Source organism: Aplosporella prunicola (assembly GCF_010093885.1).
Source record: "Aplosporella prunicola CBS 121167 unplaced genomic scaffold K452scaffold_4, whole genome shotgun sequence".
In the NCBI taxonomy this organism is placed as follows: domain Eukaryota; kingdom Fungi; phylum Ascomycota; class Dothideomycetes; order Botryosphaeriales; family Aplosporellaceae; genus Aplosporella; species Aplosporella prunicola.
In genome coordinates, this window is record NW_022983532.1 from 1,404,705 (window position 1) to 1,422,506 (window position 17,802).

The 17,802-nt window shown below is 48.4% G+C and overlaps 5 protein-coding genes across 5 annotated transcripts; 3 read left to right on the forward strand and 2 right to left on the reverse strand.

Moving 5' to 3' along the window:
- Positions 1-3: 3 nt before the first annotated feature.
- K452DRAFT_295416 (uncharacterized protein) lies at positions 4-1,605 on the forward strand (the record flags this gene model as incomplete). Its single annotated transcript, XM_033541809.1, has 1 exon — positions 4-1,605. One exon carries the CDS (start codon positions 4-6, stop codon positions 1,603-1,605), a length of 1,602 nt encoding a protein of 533 aa, XP_033401572.1.
- Positions 1,606-2,356: 751 nt separating this feature from the next.
- On the forward strand, positions 2,357-3,476 carry K452DRAFT_221021 (uncharacterized protein; the record flags this gene model as incomplete). The annotated part of the gene is made up of 5 exons (XM_033536493.1): positions 2,357-2,526; positions 2,610-2,721; positions 2,776-3,043; positions 3,111-3,206; positions 3,271-3,476. 5 exons carry the CDS (start codon positions 2,357-2,359, stop codon positions 3,474-3,476), a joined length of 852 nt encoding a protein of 283 aa, XP_033401573.1.
- Positions 3,477-3,621: 145 nt separating this feature from the next.
- On the reverse strand, positions 3,622-6,902 carry K452DRAFT_349248 (uncharacterized protein; the record flags this gene model as incomplete). The annotated part of the gene is made up of 6 exons (XM_033545587.1): positions 3,622-4,405; positions 4,461-4,729; positions 4,781-6,202; positions 6,261-6,579; positions 6,631-6,793; positions 6,872-6,902. 6 exons carry the CDS (start codon positions 6,900-6,902, stop codon positions 3,622-3,624), a joined length of 2,988 nt encoding a protein of 995 aa, XP_033401574.1.
- Positions 6,903-8,639: 1,737 nt separating this feature from the next.
- Positions 8,640-13,957, reverse strand: K452DRAFT_244254 (uncharacterized protein). Its single transcript, XM_033537941.1, has 2 exons — positions 13,776-13,957; positions 8,640-13,721 (listed from the first exon to the last, which is right to left on the reverse strand). The coding sequence occupies exons 1-2, from the start codon at positions 13,776-13,778 to the stop codon at positions 8,829-8,831; spliced, it is 4,896 nt and encodes a 1,631-aa protein (XP_033401575.1). The 5' UTR covers positions 13,779-13,957; the 3' UTR covers positions 8,640-8,828.
- A 416-nt stretch (positions 13,958-14,373) lies between these two features.
- Positions 14,374-15,646, forward strand: K452DRAFT_265250 (uncharacterized protein). Its single transcript, XM_033538736.1, has 2 exons — positions 14,374-15,455; positions 15,505-15,646. The coding sequence occupies exons 1-2, from the start codon at positions 14,479-14,481 to the stop codon at positions 15,629-15,631; spliced, it is 1,104 nt and encodes a 367-aa protein (XP_033401576.1). The 5' UTR covers positions 14,374-14,478; the 3' UTR covers positions 15,632-15,646.
- Positions 15,647-17,802: the final 2,156 nt, after the last annotated feature.

Here is a 17,802-nt window from a genome sequence, read left to right on the forward strand (position 1 = left end):
GCCATGAAGATCAGCATCAAAGCCAGCAACCTGCCCATCGGGGTGCGCCTGACGACTTCATTCGCATACGTCGCCCGTCCGAGAGGCCTCGTTGGCAGAGCGCAAAGCCTCGTTGGCAGAAGCTCTTTGCGCTACAGGGTCCGCGCTACGAATGCTCTTCGCCGCTGGAAGGCGGACAGAGATGCTTTACGGACACGATTCGCGAACGGCTTAGAGACCATCGCTACTTCGAATGAGGGCACGTCGGCAGCGAAGACTGGCCCGGTTACTAAGGGTGTGATCGCGGCAAGCACGTCGTTGGCCAAGAGTGCATTTCTGAAGGATCCGGCTACGGCGGTGCGCGTGTCAGAGAGCATACTCGCTGAGACGAAGCAAGTCCTTACGGAGAAGGGCTCATCTACTGGAATCGAGAACACGCTTCCAGCGGAAGACGTCGGTGCTAACGACGGCCCACACCATATCGATGTCGCGAATCCAAACTTCGAAACCAAGGTATTGAACGTCTGTAGCATTCAGATTGACGACGTCCATGAATTCGTAAGTCCTTTCGACCACTTTGGTACAGAATCACCAGTCACCAGGACTACATCATCCTCGGAAGAGCCTTCAACGGAGTACACCAGTGCCCTCGACCCACAGCCCGCCAGTATCACTGATTCGGACTTCGAGACCACGGTACTGAATCCTCGCGGCATCTGGATTGACGACAAGCAAGATTCTGTAAACCCTTTCGATCACTTCGGTACGGATCCACCGGGTACCAAGGTTTCAGCCTACTACAGAAGCATAAAGAGATTGGAGAACACGACGATATGGCTGGAAGGAGACGAAGGATTCACGAAGACAGTCATGGACGAATACGAAACCATGGAAACGTTCGAATACTGCAAAGCGGAGTACGTCTTGTACGTGCTCGAGACCTTCAAGGGAGAGGCACGCAGATGCGAAGGTCGTTTACCAGACACGCCTTCATGGATGACTGAGCGCATGGTCGACCTCGACATTCGTCCGGAGGGCAATCTCTGGCGCGCACCCCCCGTCGTCGACACCAACATGCTCCATAAGCACTTCAACTTTAACGTCCAACCCGATTGCTCGTACTGGCTTACCATGCAAAGCTTCAGTCCTGACACCCGCAACACGACCACCGCCCACGTCCGCGACGGCCGCATCCTCTACCCTTACCTGACCATTGGCATCGAAGCGGCCGATAACTGCACCCGCCAGGCCAGGAACAAGGTCGCTGCCGCCGCAGCCCTTGAGCTGTACAACCGGCACAAACTCCGCGAAGCGTGCGCGACGACTTGCCCGACCGAGGCCCCGCTTCGCCACTACGGCATCACGTTCGTGGGGTCCGGCTTTGAGGTCTGGTGCCTTGAAGCGGATGAACCTGAGTCCGAAGACTACGTCGACGTCTGGACGGGCTGTCGTATGTACAGGCTCTACCAAGCCTCGTGTAGGACTGCCGAGGGCATGTGCGCGCTTGTTTGCTGGGTGCATGAGATCCATCGGTGGGGATTGAGCGTCCATGGACCCGACTGCGAGAGAGACCTTACGGATACTCACGTTGCGAGGGAGGATGAGGGCTCTGACTGTGAGGGATGATGATGAGGATGACTTCGATCGCGAGGCTTATGGTAGGCAGTTTGAGTAACTGCTGCTCCCGAGCGGGGTCTCAACTTGTAGGTTTTTAGTGTAGCACTGAGAATCCCGAGATTTACGTAGTGAAGCGGGCGCTCGGGAACTTAACCTTTCAGTGGCACAGTGGCTTTTTGCTTTGTTTCAGACAATGATCGGCATTTTGCTGATTGCTGGATAACATTCCCCGCGTAAAGCGAAGTCGACCAATCAGAGCATAACTTCCTTTTACCATAAACGAACCTCACCGTTTAGCGAAGATGGAACCACACCAATTAGAGCATGCTGTGTGGGTCCTTGCGCGCTCTGATTGGCGGGGATGTTGGGGATCGCTGAGCGGTGATGTCCGTTTATGGTAAATGGCTGTTTGGCCGGTTCCACTTATTCCGCGTACTCCGCGGACCGCCCCAATTCCCCTCGGCTTTTAAAAGAGCAGCTCACCCAACACCCTTACTTTCCATTACATCCTCAATCAACACTTGTGCAAAACATCATCATGTCGGCACTAAACTGGACAGATCTTTCCATCCCTAACCCGGAATACAAAGCTGTACGTTGAGATTATGTATAAATAGCTTAAAGAAACAAACTTACAAAACGACAGCGTTACGACGAGATAGGGCCTCTGCCGAGTTTTGGTGATCCTACAATTCCAATTTCTGTAATCCGCTCAATGCAGCCCGTCCTAAACACCGCCGGTGTGACTGCTCCAGAGAACATGGAGAACGTGGAGAAGAGCATTATACAAATCCCGGTTCGGGACGGCTCCACCATTCCTGCGCTACTTTACCAACCAATCGCTGCTCCGAAAGGAGGTAGCCCGCTCCTTGTTTGTTACCACGGTGGTGGATGGTGTTTGGGCACTCCAGAAACAGATGAATTGAGTTGGTGAGCGTTGTTTTATTGTCCTTACGATGCATTATATTATACAGTGAGTTTGAGTCCCGACTGATAAATAACCTATTCGACAGCGTGAATGCAGTCCAGCACTTCGGTGCCGTCTGCCTCAGTGTAGACTACCGAGTGGCTCCTGAGCACCCATTTCCAACACCAATCAATGATTCCTGGGATGCACTGGAATGGGTATAACACCTCATTATTGGCACAGTGTGGTCTCTTTTGCTAAAGGTTATTTAGATTGCGAACAATTCATCCCAACTTCGAGCCAGCCCATCTCAAGGATTCCTCGTCCACGGTGAATCCGCTGGAGCCAACATTGCCATCGTTATCGCATTGTTGGCACGCGACCGAAAGCTCAACCCTCCGATCACCGGTGTCTCTGCTTCGGCCCCTGTTGTCTTGTCGCCCGAAATGGTACCCGACAAGTACAAAGCGGAATATCAGAGCCGGACTCAAAACAACGATGCACCTGTTCTAAGCGGGAACTATTTGAGCTATCTCGTTGGTATGTATTCATGATGATGTGCTCAACATTTTGCGGATCGGAATCACTGACTGCCTCGCTATGATAGGTCACTATAAACCAGACCAGAACTCTCCGCTTTTCAATTGTTTCAACTGGCCCACTGGTCATCATGGCCTTCCTCCGATCCATTTCCAGATCTGTGGTAAGTAATCCCATGGTGAAAATGCTATTGTACGGACTTTCCATGTTAACAATGCCATTGGTAGGACTTGATCCGTTACGTGACGAGGGTTTGCTTTATGAGAAGGTGCTCAGAACGGAGTACAACGTTCGTACAAAGCTGACTATCTATCCCGGTCTGCCGCACACGTTCTGGTATTTCTTTCCGGACCTTGAAGTGTCCAAAACTGTTGCGGGGAATACTACCGCTGGCTTTGAGTGGATGCTGAACGGGGTTAAGTTGAGAAAGTAGTTTTATAGCGCTTTTACTTAGAAATCTGATTTTCAAATGTATATTTGTATAATCTAGACACTGACAGAAAAACGACGGCTAAATTGTAAAGAAGCTCTACTAAATCTATAGTTCAAACCGTTTCAACTTCCTTGGTAACCGCCCGCTACTCTAGGTTGGCGAAATTAGCAGATGCATTGACGCCGTAAGTCTCCCCAACTGCGCTCTTAACATCCTGGGCCAAGTCGTCGATAGCAGCCAACAATGACAAAAAGGCATCTATGGCAATGCAGTATCGCCGGAACCCGCTCTCGCGGATCATGTCCGTGCTCAGCGCCTCTGTTTCTTTCTTCTCAATTCTTCTGGCAAACCTCGCCGACACTCGCGGTAGAGCTCCACTAGGGAGAGGATCTCCAGTTTTGATCGTTTGCTCGATCAAGCACATCATGCCCATTATTTCGCCAACACATCTTTCATTGAAGGCCCCGGTTATATCAGTGAAGCGCTTGCGGAGGGTGGGGGGCAAGTCAGAAGTGTAGATGCCCATATGTGCAAGGGACACGTTGAGCCTGGCGTGCGTTTGGGCAATGCGCATCAATGTCTCTGAATCAAAGACATTCGAAGAGACTTCGAACTTGAGCAACGCGATAGGACCGACTAATGCTTCAATTGTTTCGGCGGTATCGATGGCCGAAGTCTTGGTTGCTTGGGTAATACCATCGATGTTTTTGCCTCGGTCAGCGGAAGACCACGCAGCGAGCAATAGAGCGAAGAAGTCTCTGTTCGTGCGGAGAGAATGTGACAGAGACTTGGTGATGTAACGCGCCGATGAAGGAGGGCGTGGAAGGAAGTTGACAATAGCTGCGGCGGCAAATCCAATCAAGACGAGAACTGTCCGATGCCAGAAAACAGAGTACCCGATTCCTGGATTACCGTAGGAAGGTATATGCCTGCATGAACAATCAGTCATTGCAAGCAAATGTAGCTGTTCTTCAATCAACTTACGTGTCGTCCCAACTGTACCCAACTACTAAGAGAAATGTTGATGCCATGACCATTGAACCAGGTAAGATGAAGGGAGATCCCCAAAGTCGGGCCCACATCAAGCATACAATCACGGGAGCCAGTATTGCAGCAAGGCCGTATGGGTTTCCAGACCCGGAGCCTGCCCCGATATACCAGCAAGCCATGCCAACGACACCGCCAATCAAGGTTCCCAAAATCTTGGAAACAACACCATACGTGTATTCGGACGAATATTTGGTGAGTGCAGTCTGTGTTGTGGGTTAGCATATTGACTCAACGAAAAACCGAATTTACCATACCTGAGCCATGATGAGGCCCCACATCCCTTTCTCCCTGTAATAGAATCCCGCGCTGCTGGGTATTACTGCGGGAAGTGCCATTGCAATCGTCACGATAAGAAACCGAAGGGCATATGCTCCATTCTCATTGCCGAGCCACTTGGTAATGGCCAAGACCAGTTTTCCACCACTGGATCGTACCTTGCCGCGGTGGCACTCTCGTAATGAAACAAGAAGGGTTTCTGCTTCGCTTTTATTATCCTTTTCATTCAGCTTCTTCTCTTCGTCTACCTCGAGAGCAGCGCTGAGGTCTGCGATTGGAGAAACTGGGTCGCTACCGAATATCCAGGAGGTGGCTTTGCGTATTTTCGTAGACGGCCAAAACTGACTCTTTGTCCTATGTTCTTCAAGGATGACGACCTTTGCGAGCATGGCTTCGAGGGATGCGCCAAAAGTGTGCAGTCGTTCCTCATATGTTAAACATTTCAAGAATGCTTCAGCGTGACCCGCAGTTGCATCGGTTTCATCTTTGAGCGTCCCTTCCTTGTCGAACAAGTATCCATAAGTAGTGAGCAGAAGATCCGTATTCGAGTTTGAGAACTTTTCGAGTTGATCGCGAAGCCGGTTGAGAGTAGCTTGGTGTCGGTTGCGCATTTCAGCTTGCGCGTCAGCTGTCAGGCGCCCGAACCATCTTCTGCTGTTTGCATTATGCGTTCCTTCAAGGATAGCACTGACAGTGTCCATCAAGGTGGAAAGGAGCGGATGCGAAGATTCGTGCAAAGCTTTCAGGCTGTGACGAAGTGGCTCATCTACTTCTCTGTTGTCTTGCCTATCATGAGGATCGAGCAGCTGCATGATTGTTTGGTTCCTGGAACCCGTATGGCTGGTCACCTTCTCAATCGGATTATCCGCTCCTTGGGGAGTTACAGAGAACTGCTCCGCGCGAGACTCCGAATGTGAGTCAGCGAAGATCAACATGCCTAGAAAACCGGCAATGATTTCTTTCAGAGGACCTCCCAGAGCCTCAATGTCTTCGGCATTCCAGTATCCAAAAGAAAGGTCGAGCGGAAGGAATACCAAGTTTGCCTGTAGGGCTTTGAAGTCTTTGAGTATGCTCCGTCTAATCCTTGGAATGTGCTGTTTATCCAGTTGAACATCTCCGCGGTGTTCTAAAAACGCGCCGTAAGCCTCCAGGAAATCCTTTAAGGGTGCGATGATGTCTTCAATTTGTCGAAGACAGATATGAGACGTCGACTCGGGGAAGAACAGAATGTTGCAAGCAAGTCCGATTCCTATCGCTGTGGCCGCAGGTTTGATTATAGTTGCAGGGATAGTGCCCATAAAACTTGGCAGCAGAGGCCCGATAACCAAGAAGATGTCTGCGACAATAATCGCGAAGAGCTGGGTTAAAGCCAGTTTCGGGACCGCTGCTTTTATCCGAGCCTATTTTCAGAATTGGTTATCGGCTGCAGGCATGATCTTGACGGGGACAAATGCTTACCATAAAGTATATAAACAGGCCTAGCATGCAAAAGTACGTGACCACGACTCGAGTGTCAAGCATGAAGCCGCTGTAGATGAGCTGTTTGGCGTAGCTCTTTACCGCCAATGCTGACGTAGGGTTGGGAGAATTTCTAGCTGCTAGAGCACCCATCTCTGCAATTCTCGCTTTAGTTTCTGCTGATGATCTTGTCGCGAGTGCAGCTTTCATAGTGATAACACCCCATGCCCACCCAATTGCCATTCCAAGGACTGCGGAGATGCCACCCAAGACAGAAATGAATACAACACCGGTAGGCGGAATGATGAGTAAGAGAATTCTAGAAGGAGGTTAATAACAAAGTGGAAGCCAGTGACGAGTTAACACTTACGGGCCAAAGAATACAGCCTGGCCGTAGCTCTTTAGAACGGGGTTGATAAACATCAGCACAGCCGCTATCCAAACCGCGATCGAGCATTTGAATAGAGTCTTAAGGTCTCGCGCATTGAAGTGATTCAGCCAGTCAGGCAAGACTTTTTTTGGCTTCTTATTCTCTTTCCCGGTGGTCGGAGTAGTAAGGAAAGGATTGTCGGATACTCCAAGCTGCGTTATAGCTGATTTATCAGCAGTACTTGCAGTCGCGACGGATGAGCGACGATCCATCGCGCTTGATTCAAGGCTGCTTTAAAAAGCAGAATCAGCGACAATAAAGGAAGGATTTGGAAAATGATGAAGTGATTGCCAGAGAGGAAAGGTGTTGAATGTAGTTGCAGAAAAGTTGCAGAGACTAATCTACTTATGTAGAACGAAAGGCGTGGCTGGTTCTCTGACGCAAATTTGGTGATCCGATCTGGGACGGGACGCGTGAAATTATACACGAGTTGTGCACAGATTATGCTAATTCGGGGGTTCCGCTAACCGAACGCCCCTTTCGTCCCGAAAAAAGCGGCCCGGTCGGGTGCAAAGAAGCCGGGATGTTACCCCTTGACCTGCACAACCTTAAATACATTAACAATGCCCTCCCGATGAAGCGGATCGAGTTTTAAACCTAACCTTATCTCATTAAACTACTACACAGTGGCGCAGACGCTTGACTTTGTCGCGACTCGCGAGATGTGATGTGTTCGTACACACGGTATCCGGAACCAATCGTATCCGCGTATGCTAGGTTGTAGCGTACGAGATGGCAAGTTAAGACTATTTGCTCGCCACATTGACTATCTTCCTACTAAAAGATAAAACCCGACTTTAATTAAGTTTAAAGAGCATCTCCGGGTTTATTGTAGACGGACGGCGATCCTTGAACGACTTGTGGATCGGTCCACACACACTAACTACCCGGCGGCTATTAAGCGAGACCCCAATATTTGTACGTGTGGCCTTTGCGACGCGACAACGAATGCCTCACAGACATCAAAGCACTTTTTACAATGCCAAATCTCTTTCACTGGCTTGAGGATCGAACGTTGTTTATTCGGGGCAAGCCTATGAGAGAGGGCCGACCGAGCTTCCCGCCCTGCTTTTTCCGCGTCCTCGACCGCTCACCCCCGCGCCCGACAATGACCTTGGTCAGCACATGCATACACAAAACCAGTCATCTTTCTTTCGGCGACTTCCAGTAGAAGTGCCTCTCTGCATATATGCAGCGCTGTTTGGAGAGCGAACCATCCACATTCGCATGCCATACGACTTTCCAAACCGTAAGGGAAATGGCCATGCGTGACTCAACTGCAATTCAAACGGTCTGGTGAAAGAAATAGTGGGCCAGCGTAAACAGTGACAGTGGTTTAGTTGCGTATGCTGTCGCGACGGGAATGAGTTCTGGATTGATCGCTGCTTGGATGGGCTTGGGATTAGCCGCAAATGCGACGCACAGAATTGCAAAATTGACGCGAGATGGCTCTTTTCTTGTTGCAAATCGTAAGTGGGCTTTAGTGGCTTGGTATCTCGTTTATTGATATGCGTATAGTTACAGCGAGAGCATTGCCATTCTCTACGGGACCAACACCCCAGGCCCGAATCAAACAACAGAAAACCCGGCTCGGAGACACATTCCCATCCTTCAACAAGTAATATCACAGTACCGCTTTGCCTCTATAACATCCCTCGAGATTGTGCATTGGTCACTTTCCCTGCCCCCTTCAAATGATCCCTCTGCACTTGCAGCATACCAGGGTGCTTGGCGCGACATGATCCTTCCAGGCATACGAAAGTTAAAGGTAGCACTCCTGACCTTACCTTTCGAAGGGACAGTAGTATCGTCAGAGGCGGAGGATGCTTGGTTCGGCATATTGGACGAAATTGTGGCTTCAAAAAGGTTAGAAATTGAATTTGCCGTCCCATATTCATGGTTCGAGGGATTTGAAAAGCATAGTGCAAAGATCATCGGACGGGACATCTCGGTATGGACAAAATATTGGCGTACTATAGACTCAAGTGTGCGTGGAGTCGCTGGGGAATAACTAGGTTACTGGATTTCTCAGCGCAATGACTACAGCTGGTGGCCATCCTAACAAGAACAGATAAAGCAAGGCCAAGGCCAAGACTAAAGAATGGAATTAAAGAGAAGAAGAAGAAAATCAGAAGATTTCAAAAACCGTCAACATCCAAACTACTCCGAACAATTACAACTACGTCATCTCTCGGGCACAGAAACGTCCCATCTTTTGTTATGGCACACATGCCAGTACTGATATTGCTCATCCAGTCTGGAGGAATAAAATAATGGCGCCGGAAGTAAACAGCTTCTTTGTCGTGGGGCATTGCAAGTTTGAAAGTGCACACCCAGAGGTCGTGGTCCAGGAAGATTAACCTTGACCCGGGAAGCACTCCTAAAGGCACCTTGACTCTTTCCGATACTGCATTTGGTATGCGAATAATGGTTATGGTGGCCGAAGAGTCTCGATATTCGGGAATGGTGAGGTTGGTGATAGGGATAAGAAGCAGACATGTCGTAATTTTGCCATGGACGGAGCCATCTCTCAGGTGGACAAGCATATGCATTCCCTCTTGCGTGATAGCCACTTTCATAATGGATGACGCATCATGCGAGCCGCCTAAATGCTTCGGGGACTCTCTGTCATCATCATGGCTCGAGCGCTGGTCGAATGATGACGATTTGTGGGACTCATGGAAAATGAGAGTTGGCAGCACATCGAAATCGCGCCAACGAAATACTTGTATATCGACCGGACCAACGCCAAGGAAGAGTTGATCGTTAATTGGGTGGTTGATCCATTTCCTGGAAGAACTGTCTTGAAGAGCACGAGATGATGCTACCTTACCGTCTTCCACTGTACAGATTTGACTGGTGCCGCCAGTGCTGATCAACAAAAGAGTCGAGTCGTGGCTGAAGAGAATTTGGTGAATACTCTGCTCACTGAGCTGAACACCAGGGCTTGGTAGGGCCAGGGTTGTTATCTTCGAGATGGGATCTATGCTGCCCATTGGTATTTGAATATTCATGATGTTGATCTGCCCGCTTAGATCGGCTGTAGCGATGTATTGTGAATTCGGGCCCCACTCCACATGGCATACACTCAAGAAGTTGTGGAATTTGAGGATCTCAACATACTCAGAATTCCGGATACTGTGCAGCCGAACAGATCCATCTTCGTTTCCAGAGCAGAAGAAATCACTGTCTGGTGCCACCGTCAATGCAGATATGGCATCAAATTGGGACAACCACATCTCCGACGCTTTGGACACGCAAGTCGACGTTTGAGCCTCACTGGAAGTCTCACTAACCACGTCTTCATCATCGGCAAAGCGGATCAGGCTGTTGGATTCCCAGGCATTGACGCAATTCCCGCGCATGTCGTAAAAGCGTCTACAATCCGGGCTGAAGGTCAACCCGGTGACCAAATCATCCGAGAAAATTTGATAAATGACTGAAAAGTAGGCAAAATTCCACACCTTCACAGTACCATCACTGCTACTCGTGATGAAAAGTTTCCCGTTGGAACTGACGGAGATCTCGTCCGCGGCTGATTGGACCTCAAGATTTTCGTCGGTAAGGGGGTGCCACTTGAAGACGCAGCCGTCTTTGTAGACGCCAATAATGTGGCCGGTGACAGGGTTCCAAGTAAAACGGTCGACAGCGAACCAGCTGGCGGAAGCTTGGCTAGATTTCCCCTGAAAGCTGGTCGCGCGCCTACACCTTTGCACAGTCCGGGTGTCATTGAGGTTGTAGACTGATAATGGGAATCCGCGGTATGAGACGCCCACCTGGGAGGCATTTGCATTCAAAGCCATGCATACCGGGGTATTCATGAGGGCTCCTTCGATCTTTGCTCCGTCCTTGTCCAGGCTCGCTTCAATGATGCTCCAACCCGTCTCGATATCACTTAGCTGAAGTCGTCGTATTATCTTATCATTCGACCCTGCTACCAGCACCGAGTCATATTCTGCAAAAATCATGGTCATTGCCCTACTCCCCGTAGGATTTGGCGTTGTTCCCAACAATTCGCCTGAAGGAATCGACCAAAGCTTCGTAAATCGAAGACCGAAAGTGGCCAATTTCGTCCCGTTGCTGTTGAAACACATGGCTGTAACATGCTCTGAATGACGCAAAATGGCAATTTCTGTGAAGTTTTGTGAGTTCCAGATGAATATGACGCCAATAGGTCCAAGAATAGCGATATGCCTTCCTGCGGATGCAATATTCCAGGCTTGAACACCATCCGGAAGGTAGATCTTCGCTAAGTTATCGCTCCAGTATGTTCCAAAAGTGCCAGAAAGTGAGATACCCGACAGTTCTGGCTGATAGAATTGCCGGTGGAGGACAGAATTTTCCGGGCAGAATGGGGGTACCAGCTTGTAAATAGTCGAAGGATCGGTGAGCAAGTGCTTGCTGAACTTTCCCACGACCTTCACCAGATCTACAGCCCATTGGTCCAATAAGTCAAGATCCGAAAGCCTGTGAAGCATTGGATTTCGAACCTTATTGCTTTTGCGGATCTTGGCAACAAAATTGCTCAGTGTTTTTGAGGACTTTACAAGAATCTCCAATTGGCCAGTCAATGCCAATACATGGATCCAAACCAGTACTGAAGTGCTTTTAAAGAAACTTCCAAGGATATCGAGAATGGTATCGGATTCTGATTCACTATGTTGCAAGTGAAATGACCATGAAGTGGCGGCATATACTGTGAAGGGCTCTCTGTCCTGGAGAGTCTGCGCGGTGTGTGGTATTCGGGACCTTAGCTCGGGGCTAAGAAGTATCAACAGAGTCTTCGTAAGAAGCTGTTGGTGCGAGTGCTCTAGGTTGATGACCAACTCGCTGTTCCTTGGCTGTATTAAATAGTCGCGCGCCGTCTGATGCAACATTACAACTTTGCCGTTTGGCTCAACGCGAACGAACTGCCCGCAGATATCTTGAATAGTAAGTTTGAGATCAAGGATGCCAGGGAAGTCTTCCGTCAGCGCCTGGGACAGTTCGGTAAGGCTCAATGACCTTCGCGAGCAAATCGTCCATTGAAGTAGTACCTTCGCCAATCGCACGTCGGATTGGCGGGGGCTTCTCATTATGGCAACTTCCATTCGGTGGTACAGTCTGTCCATGTCGGTTGGAATCTGATCCAATGCCTCTTGGATACTTTCGTGTGTGTGGCAATCGACGATATCTTCCAGAATTAGGCGAGCCCAGAGGAAATTGCCGTGTGCTCTTTCCATGATCCTTTTGACGACCCTTTCTTTGAACTCATGTTCTCCTCGCATATGCTTGACCTCGCTGTCAACGAGCATTTGAATGTCCCGAGAATGCCGGCTTTGATCGGAAAGTTCCATCAGGTTCACATCCATGTCATGAGGAAAACGTTGAAAGGCAACACGTAATTGGTGGGACTCGCGGCTCAAAACTAAGACCTTTATGCCAACATGAGAGGTCGATATAGTCTGCAGCAAATCTCCAAGTCTTTTTGGGGATTCGCACTCATCCATCGCATCGATGACCCAGTAAAATGGTTGTGGAGTTTCCATGTGGAATAAGAGGTTCTGGAAGACTCTCTGCCAGAGCAAACTGGGCTCCGCTGACTCCAACCTAAGGTCTTCCGTTGTCAAGTCTACAAGGAGCCGCCTCAGTTCCGGTGTGTCTCTGGCAAGCTGATAGGCCATCGACCGGACGAAGGCGCTAAGTGAACGTTTCTCTTGATTATCGAACCTGAAAAAATGGTATTGGCAAGCCGCGCCTGTTTGTAGGAGATGATTGATAACGTGAGATGCTAAGACGGATTTTCCGCTGGCTGGAGGTGCATTATACCATAAAATCCGAGATCCAGGGGTGGGCTCCAGCCAGGATGAAACCTGAGGCTCGGATAGAAACCAGCTACAGGTCCCTTGCATCCACAACCGATGAAAGGCATCAAAGTCATCCTGTGGGCTGTTGCGAATGCGAAATAGTTTTCGGGAAAATTGCTCTTCTTCGTTTGCTTGATTGTTCATAACTTCAGCTCCCTTGAAAATGAAACGAGTAGCTAATGTTTTCAGAGCGTTTCGAACACTCAAATAATTTGCGTCGTTGGGGCCGGAGTATTTGCATACCTCGTGGTGGTCCGCATTCAGTGGCCTCGAAACTTCTTCGGGGTAGCCGAGAACCGATGAATCTTTATCCACAATCATGAGTTTTTTTGGCCCAATATTAGTGGCCAATGTTTCATAGAACGACCACAGTGACATGTGGGGAGAGAAGTGCCGAAATTCTTCATTCACCTCCCCGACGGCTCGAGAGCTCTTCTTGAGATCGTCAATGAAATTTTTGCGCGACTGAAAAGAGGCCGCAAGCACTCGGTTCAACGTCTCGGCCAGATTTGAGCCTCGGTGCGGTGTTGCCAGAAAAACGATAGCCGATACAGAGCTTACAATGTGTCGGTACTGTTCGTCCTTGTTGCCTAGTAGGCAAGCCTTCTTTACCACCAAGCCGCCCATGGAATGTACAACGAAGATGATAGGTACCCTTCCGATGTGGAGGTCTTCTCCTGAGGTAGATTTGGCGAAGCGCATTTCAAATAACAGCTCCTTGGCAAAGTCTGCAATATTTGAAATGCTCTTCCCAGCGTTGGTCCGAAAGGACGAGTTATATCCGAAGGTGAATATGCGTGCCTTTCCAACGTCCGGCTCGAGAGGTAGCCAAAGCCTTGGCCAGAAGAGGTTCTCATCGTGGCCCTCGCACCACGTCTTCCGACTATGACCACCTAGGCCGTGAACGAATATTATATCGAGGGGTGCCGAGGGTCCCGGTTGGTGAATTATGTGAAGACCCAAATCAGTTGCCGCGTTCAGCGCTTCCCGGCTCGGAAGCGAAGCATTGTCGGATGAAAAGCCTTCGCTTTTAGACCTGCCGACTTGAAGTCTCGCAAAGAGCTTTTGGTTCAAAACGGAAAACGATGAGTCTGTTGATCCATGTCGCTGTGAGGAAGCTGACTCTGTCTGAAGGCTCTCTTGTTCGCTCCCTCGGTCGGACTTCGCGCGTCGGAATCTTTTGAACTGCGAGTCCATGAACATCAGCAACAACAGAATACTGCATGAAGGCTAACACACCATCGCGGCTGTTGGATTGCGACGCCTAAACCGGGGTTTTGATGGTGCGTGCCTTTCGCTTCCTTCAGCGAATGGCGAAACAGGAGCACTGAGAAAAACAACTAACAAGAAAGCACTGGTTGCCTGAGGATCACTCTAAAGTTGATAGGCCGCAGGAAGAAGTACAAAGCTAAAACGACGAAGTAGGGTGTTGCGAGACGTAGGGCCAGGCAGCTGCGCAAGGCTGGGGCTATGCCAACATTTGGGCCGACCAGGGTTAACAGTGGCACAGTGCATGTGTGACTGCGGCAAAGAACGGCGGCTGAGGCAATGAGGGCGTCAAAAGGTGTGATGCGAGGTGCAGCGACATGAGGCAGGCCAATCACAGGCGAGCACTACCATGTCAATCAGCGTGCACCTAAAGAAAATTCGGGAGGATGCATGGCTCATCCCGACTGACCCCGCACTGTACCCCAGTTAAGCGCTTCTACAAATAGCTTCAGCTGCTGTTGTGCAACGCACCCTCATTCTGGAAGATATAAGTGCTTGAAATATCCTACACTACGAACAGCATCCGCTGTCCTCAGCTTTACGCTATTTTTATGTTGTCGTTAGTTCAAAAAAAGTACCTGCAACGTGACAAAAACACTAACTCCGATGCATCGTAGGATTCTATCAAAGATTCGCTTCTCGCTCAACAGCTTTGCTGCCCCAGACGCCCGCCATGAGTGTGGCAGTACACGAATTGCTCAACAGAGATTCTCTAGACACGTGCTCTCCGCCTGGAGGGTTTCCGGTTGATCCCGAAGTCCTTTCTAAATTTCCTGCTGGAACAAAGATCCTCTCAGCCGTCCCGTTCGGGACGTCGGCCTGGACCATCACGGCTTTACTGGAAGTTGAATTGCCTGGAGGCTTCACAGAGCGTTACTTTCTGAAATGTGCCAGCGAAGACTCTGGTCGTGCCCTCATGGAAGGAGAGTTCCACGCCATGTCTGCACTTTATATGGCTGCACCTGACTTCGTTCCAAAGCCTCATTCGTGGGGAGAGTTTCGCACCAAGAAGCCGCGGACATATTTCTTTCTCTCTCAGTTCATTGAAATGAGTGACCGGGTTCCAGAGCCAAACCAGCTTTGCAAGAAGCTGGCGCGCTTGCATCGTGAAAGCGTCTCTCCCACTGGAATGTTCGGTTTCCACATCAACACATGCCAGGGCCGTTCATCGCAGGAAGTGGGTTGGGAAACCAGCTGGACCTTGTGCTTTACAAAGATGCTGAATCACGTCATACAGCTTGACACAGAGACCAACGGTTATTGGGGGGAATTCAACCAGCTTGGGCGCAGGATCACGTCGCTTGTAATCCCCAGATTGATTGGTGCCCTCGAGACTGATGGAAGGAAGATCAAGCCGTGTTTGATCCACGCTGATCTATGGGAAGGCAACACCGGAACTTCATACGAAACTGGCAATATCTACATCTTCGATGCTGCATCCCTGTATGCTCACAACGAAATGGAAATTGGCGACTGGAGGTGCCCATACAACAAGATCCACAACAAGATATACACCAAGACATACCTGCGACATTTTGGCCCGAGTGAGCCGAAGGAGGAATGGGATGACAGGAATCGCATGTATTGCATCTACTACAACGTTATCTATTCGGTCAACCACATGAACCAGGGCAAAGCCGTGCGCCAGAGGAAGGTTCGCCTTATCAAACTTTTGTTTCACTTACTAACTTATCGCCAGTGCCTACGAAGACATGTATAATCTCATCGATAAGTATGCACCATTTGCCGATAGAGAAGGCCCTCCAAGATTATCTACGGATGAGAAGGTTTCTTTATCAGCGGAACGAGACCATACCGCGGCCTAAGGCTAGTTCTTACAGCTATTTTAAGTAGAATATAGATATAGCCTAACCCAAATGATTGAGTTGAGTTAAGTTAAGTTGATTTCATTTACCCTGACCTATCGCCCTAAGATATACGGTTAAATGTATTCAGCCCTCTAATAGATTGAGTTGTTGAGTTAAGTTGTATTTATTTACTCTAACCCATCTGTAAGAGTTAGCCGACGGGTAATTACTAGGTTACTAGGAAACGTAGGTTGTACGCAGCTAGTCCGTACTAGGGTCGTACTTAAATTAGTATATAAACTATTTCCTCCCCTAGCGCCTATTGCTCCTAGGGCAGCTATTTATCCTTATACGTAGCCTCCTTCGGTAAAGGGCTTAGTATCTACGTAACTCGTAATAATATTATATTACTTAAGGACTAGTCCCTCGTTTCTAAGTTTCTTATAAAGCGTTCCTACCCCGGGTAATCCGACCTCGGATTACTAATAACTTCGTATAGGTCCGAAGAGAGTACGTTCCGCGTAGGGAGGGGCGTACTATACGCTTCGAATACGGTTATACTTCTCTTTCCGCGTAAGGCGTATATATTATAAGAACTATACGTTGCTATTCGACGAGGTATATTCGGGGGTTATAGTAGTAGTAAGATAAATAGCTTCTAAGCTACGTAGATCTATCGGAGTTCTTTATTACGCGTATATTATATATAGAGTTAAAAGGAGTCTTTATATAATCGGGGTAGCGTTGCGTATCTTTTTCGTATAATTATAGTAGCTACCGCTTTACGGTAATAGCGATTAGTATCTTTAACCTAGATCTTAGTATACGTCTTCGTATTTTCTTTTTCTCCTTATTTCTACGTTCTAGGTACGAGGCGGTAGCGTATTCTATACTTACCGTACGCGGCTAATCTCGTGCTGCTTACCGTTCTGCTTGCTAGTAGGACTCTAGTAGTAAATGAACCTTATAGGAGCTTTCTTCCGTTTAGGCTATAGCGCGCGCGCGGGCTACCTACGGGTAACTACTTATACGCGTATAGTTACCTTTACTTAGGTATAAGGAGATACCTTCTGCTGCTACTTTCCCCTCTCTTTTATAACTCTCTTAGCGCGTTCCGACCTTTATCTTCGTACGTGCTTAGCCTACGTAGCTTTCTTATCTTCTATTATTTCTTCCTTATCTAAAACCTTTAAAATCGTACTAGAATTACGCCTTCTTAAGATATATATCGATATCGCCTAGATATTATACTATCTACTTTACTTCGATATAGCTCCTAAGTTAAAGGCTTCTATCCCGTAGTATCTACGCTATAGTACCGGTACTAAATCGCCTATATCCTATCTACGCTACTTCTTCTAGTAGGCTTATCCTAATAACGACTTTACTTAGAAGAGCTATACCTTTAAGAATAGTAATAAGCTCTATACCTACTACTCGAAGAGTTACCGCGACTATATTAAGGTAGGTTTTATATATCTTTCGTAGATCGATATACGGCGTTACGGTCGCGCTATAGATAGGATCGCTAAGGCTATTACTAAGTAGACTAAGTTTACTACGGGTAATATAGCGCGTTCGTAGAAGGATTATAAGAAGCGCGCTATCTTAATCCGCTAGAGTATAAGAGCTACTAAGGCCCGTATATATCGCGAGCGTACTACGCGTAATTTTATCGGTAAGGACTAGTCCCTCTTCCGTAACTAGATCCTAGTAGAGATTTAGACTATACTTTCTCGAGGTAGAAGGGAACGTAATAACTAGCGCTCCTAGGAACCTAAATCTAGCGCTAAACGAACCGGTATAGCTAGCTTATCTACCCTCCTAACTTATACTAGGCCCTAGGCCTTAGTTATTATATTATAACTAGAAAACATACTAGTCTTTCCTCCGACCTAGCGGGAAAATTTTTCGGCGTTCCTTACTAAGAAAAACTTCTCCCCTAGAAACTACCCGGAACTATAACTTCGAGACTAAAGAGGTACCTAGCTAATCTCGAGATAGAAACCCGCCCCCCTAATATCTAGGAGGATCTCTCTACGCCCCTCTTAACCCGCCTAAGAATTATCCTATCCTCTCTAATCCTAACGGACGACGATATAGATATAGAATAAGAAACGAACCTAACCTAACTCTAGTTTATAGAGGAAAATACGCTACTAGAAATAACCTCTACTCTAGAGATCTCC

Excerpts from the sequence above, each read along its gene's own strand:
- K452DRAFT_265250 (XM_033538736.1), top strand. The coding sequence starts at position 14,479 with ATGAGTGTGGCAGTACACGAATTGCTCAACAGAGATTCTCTAGACACG. Across the intron at positions 15,456-15,504 it reads GGCAAAGCCGTGCGCCAGAG|TGCCTACGAAGACATGTATA; the intron begins GAAGGTTCGCCT and ends ACTTATCGCCAG.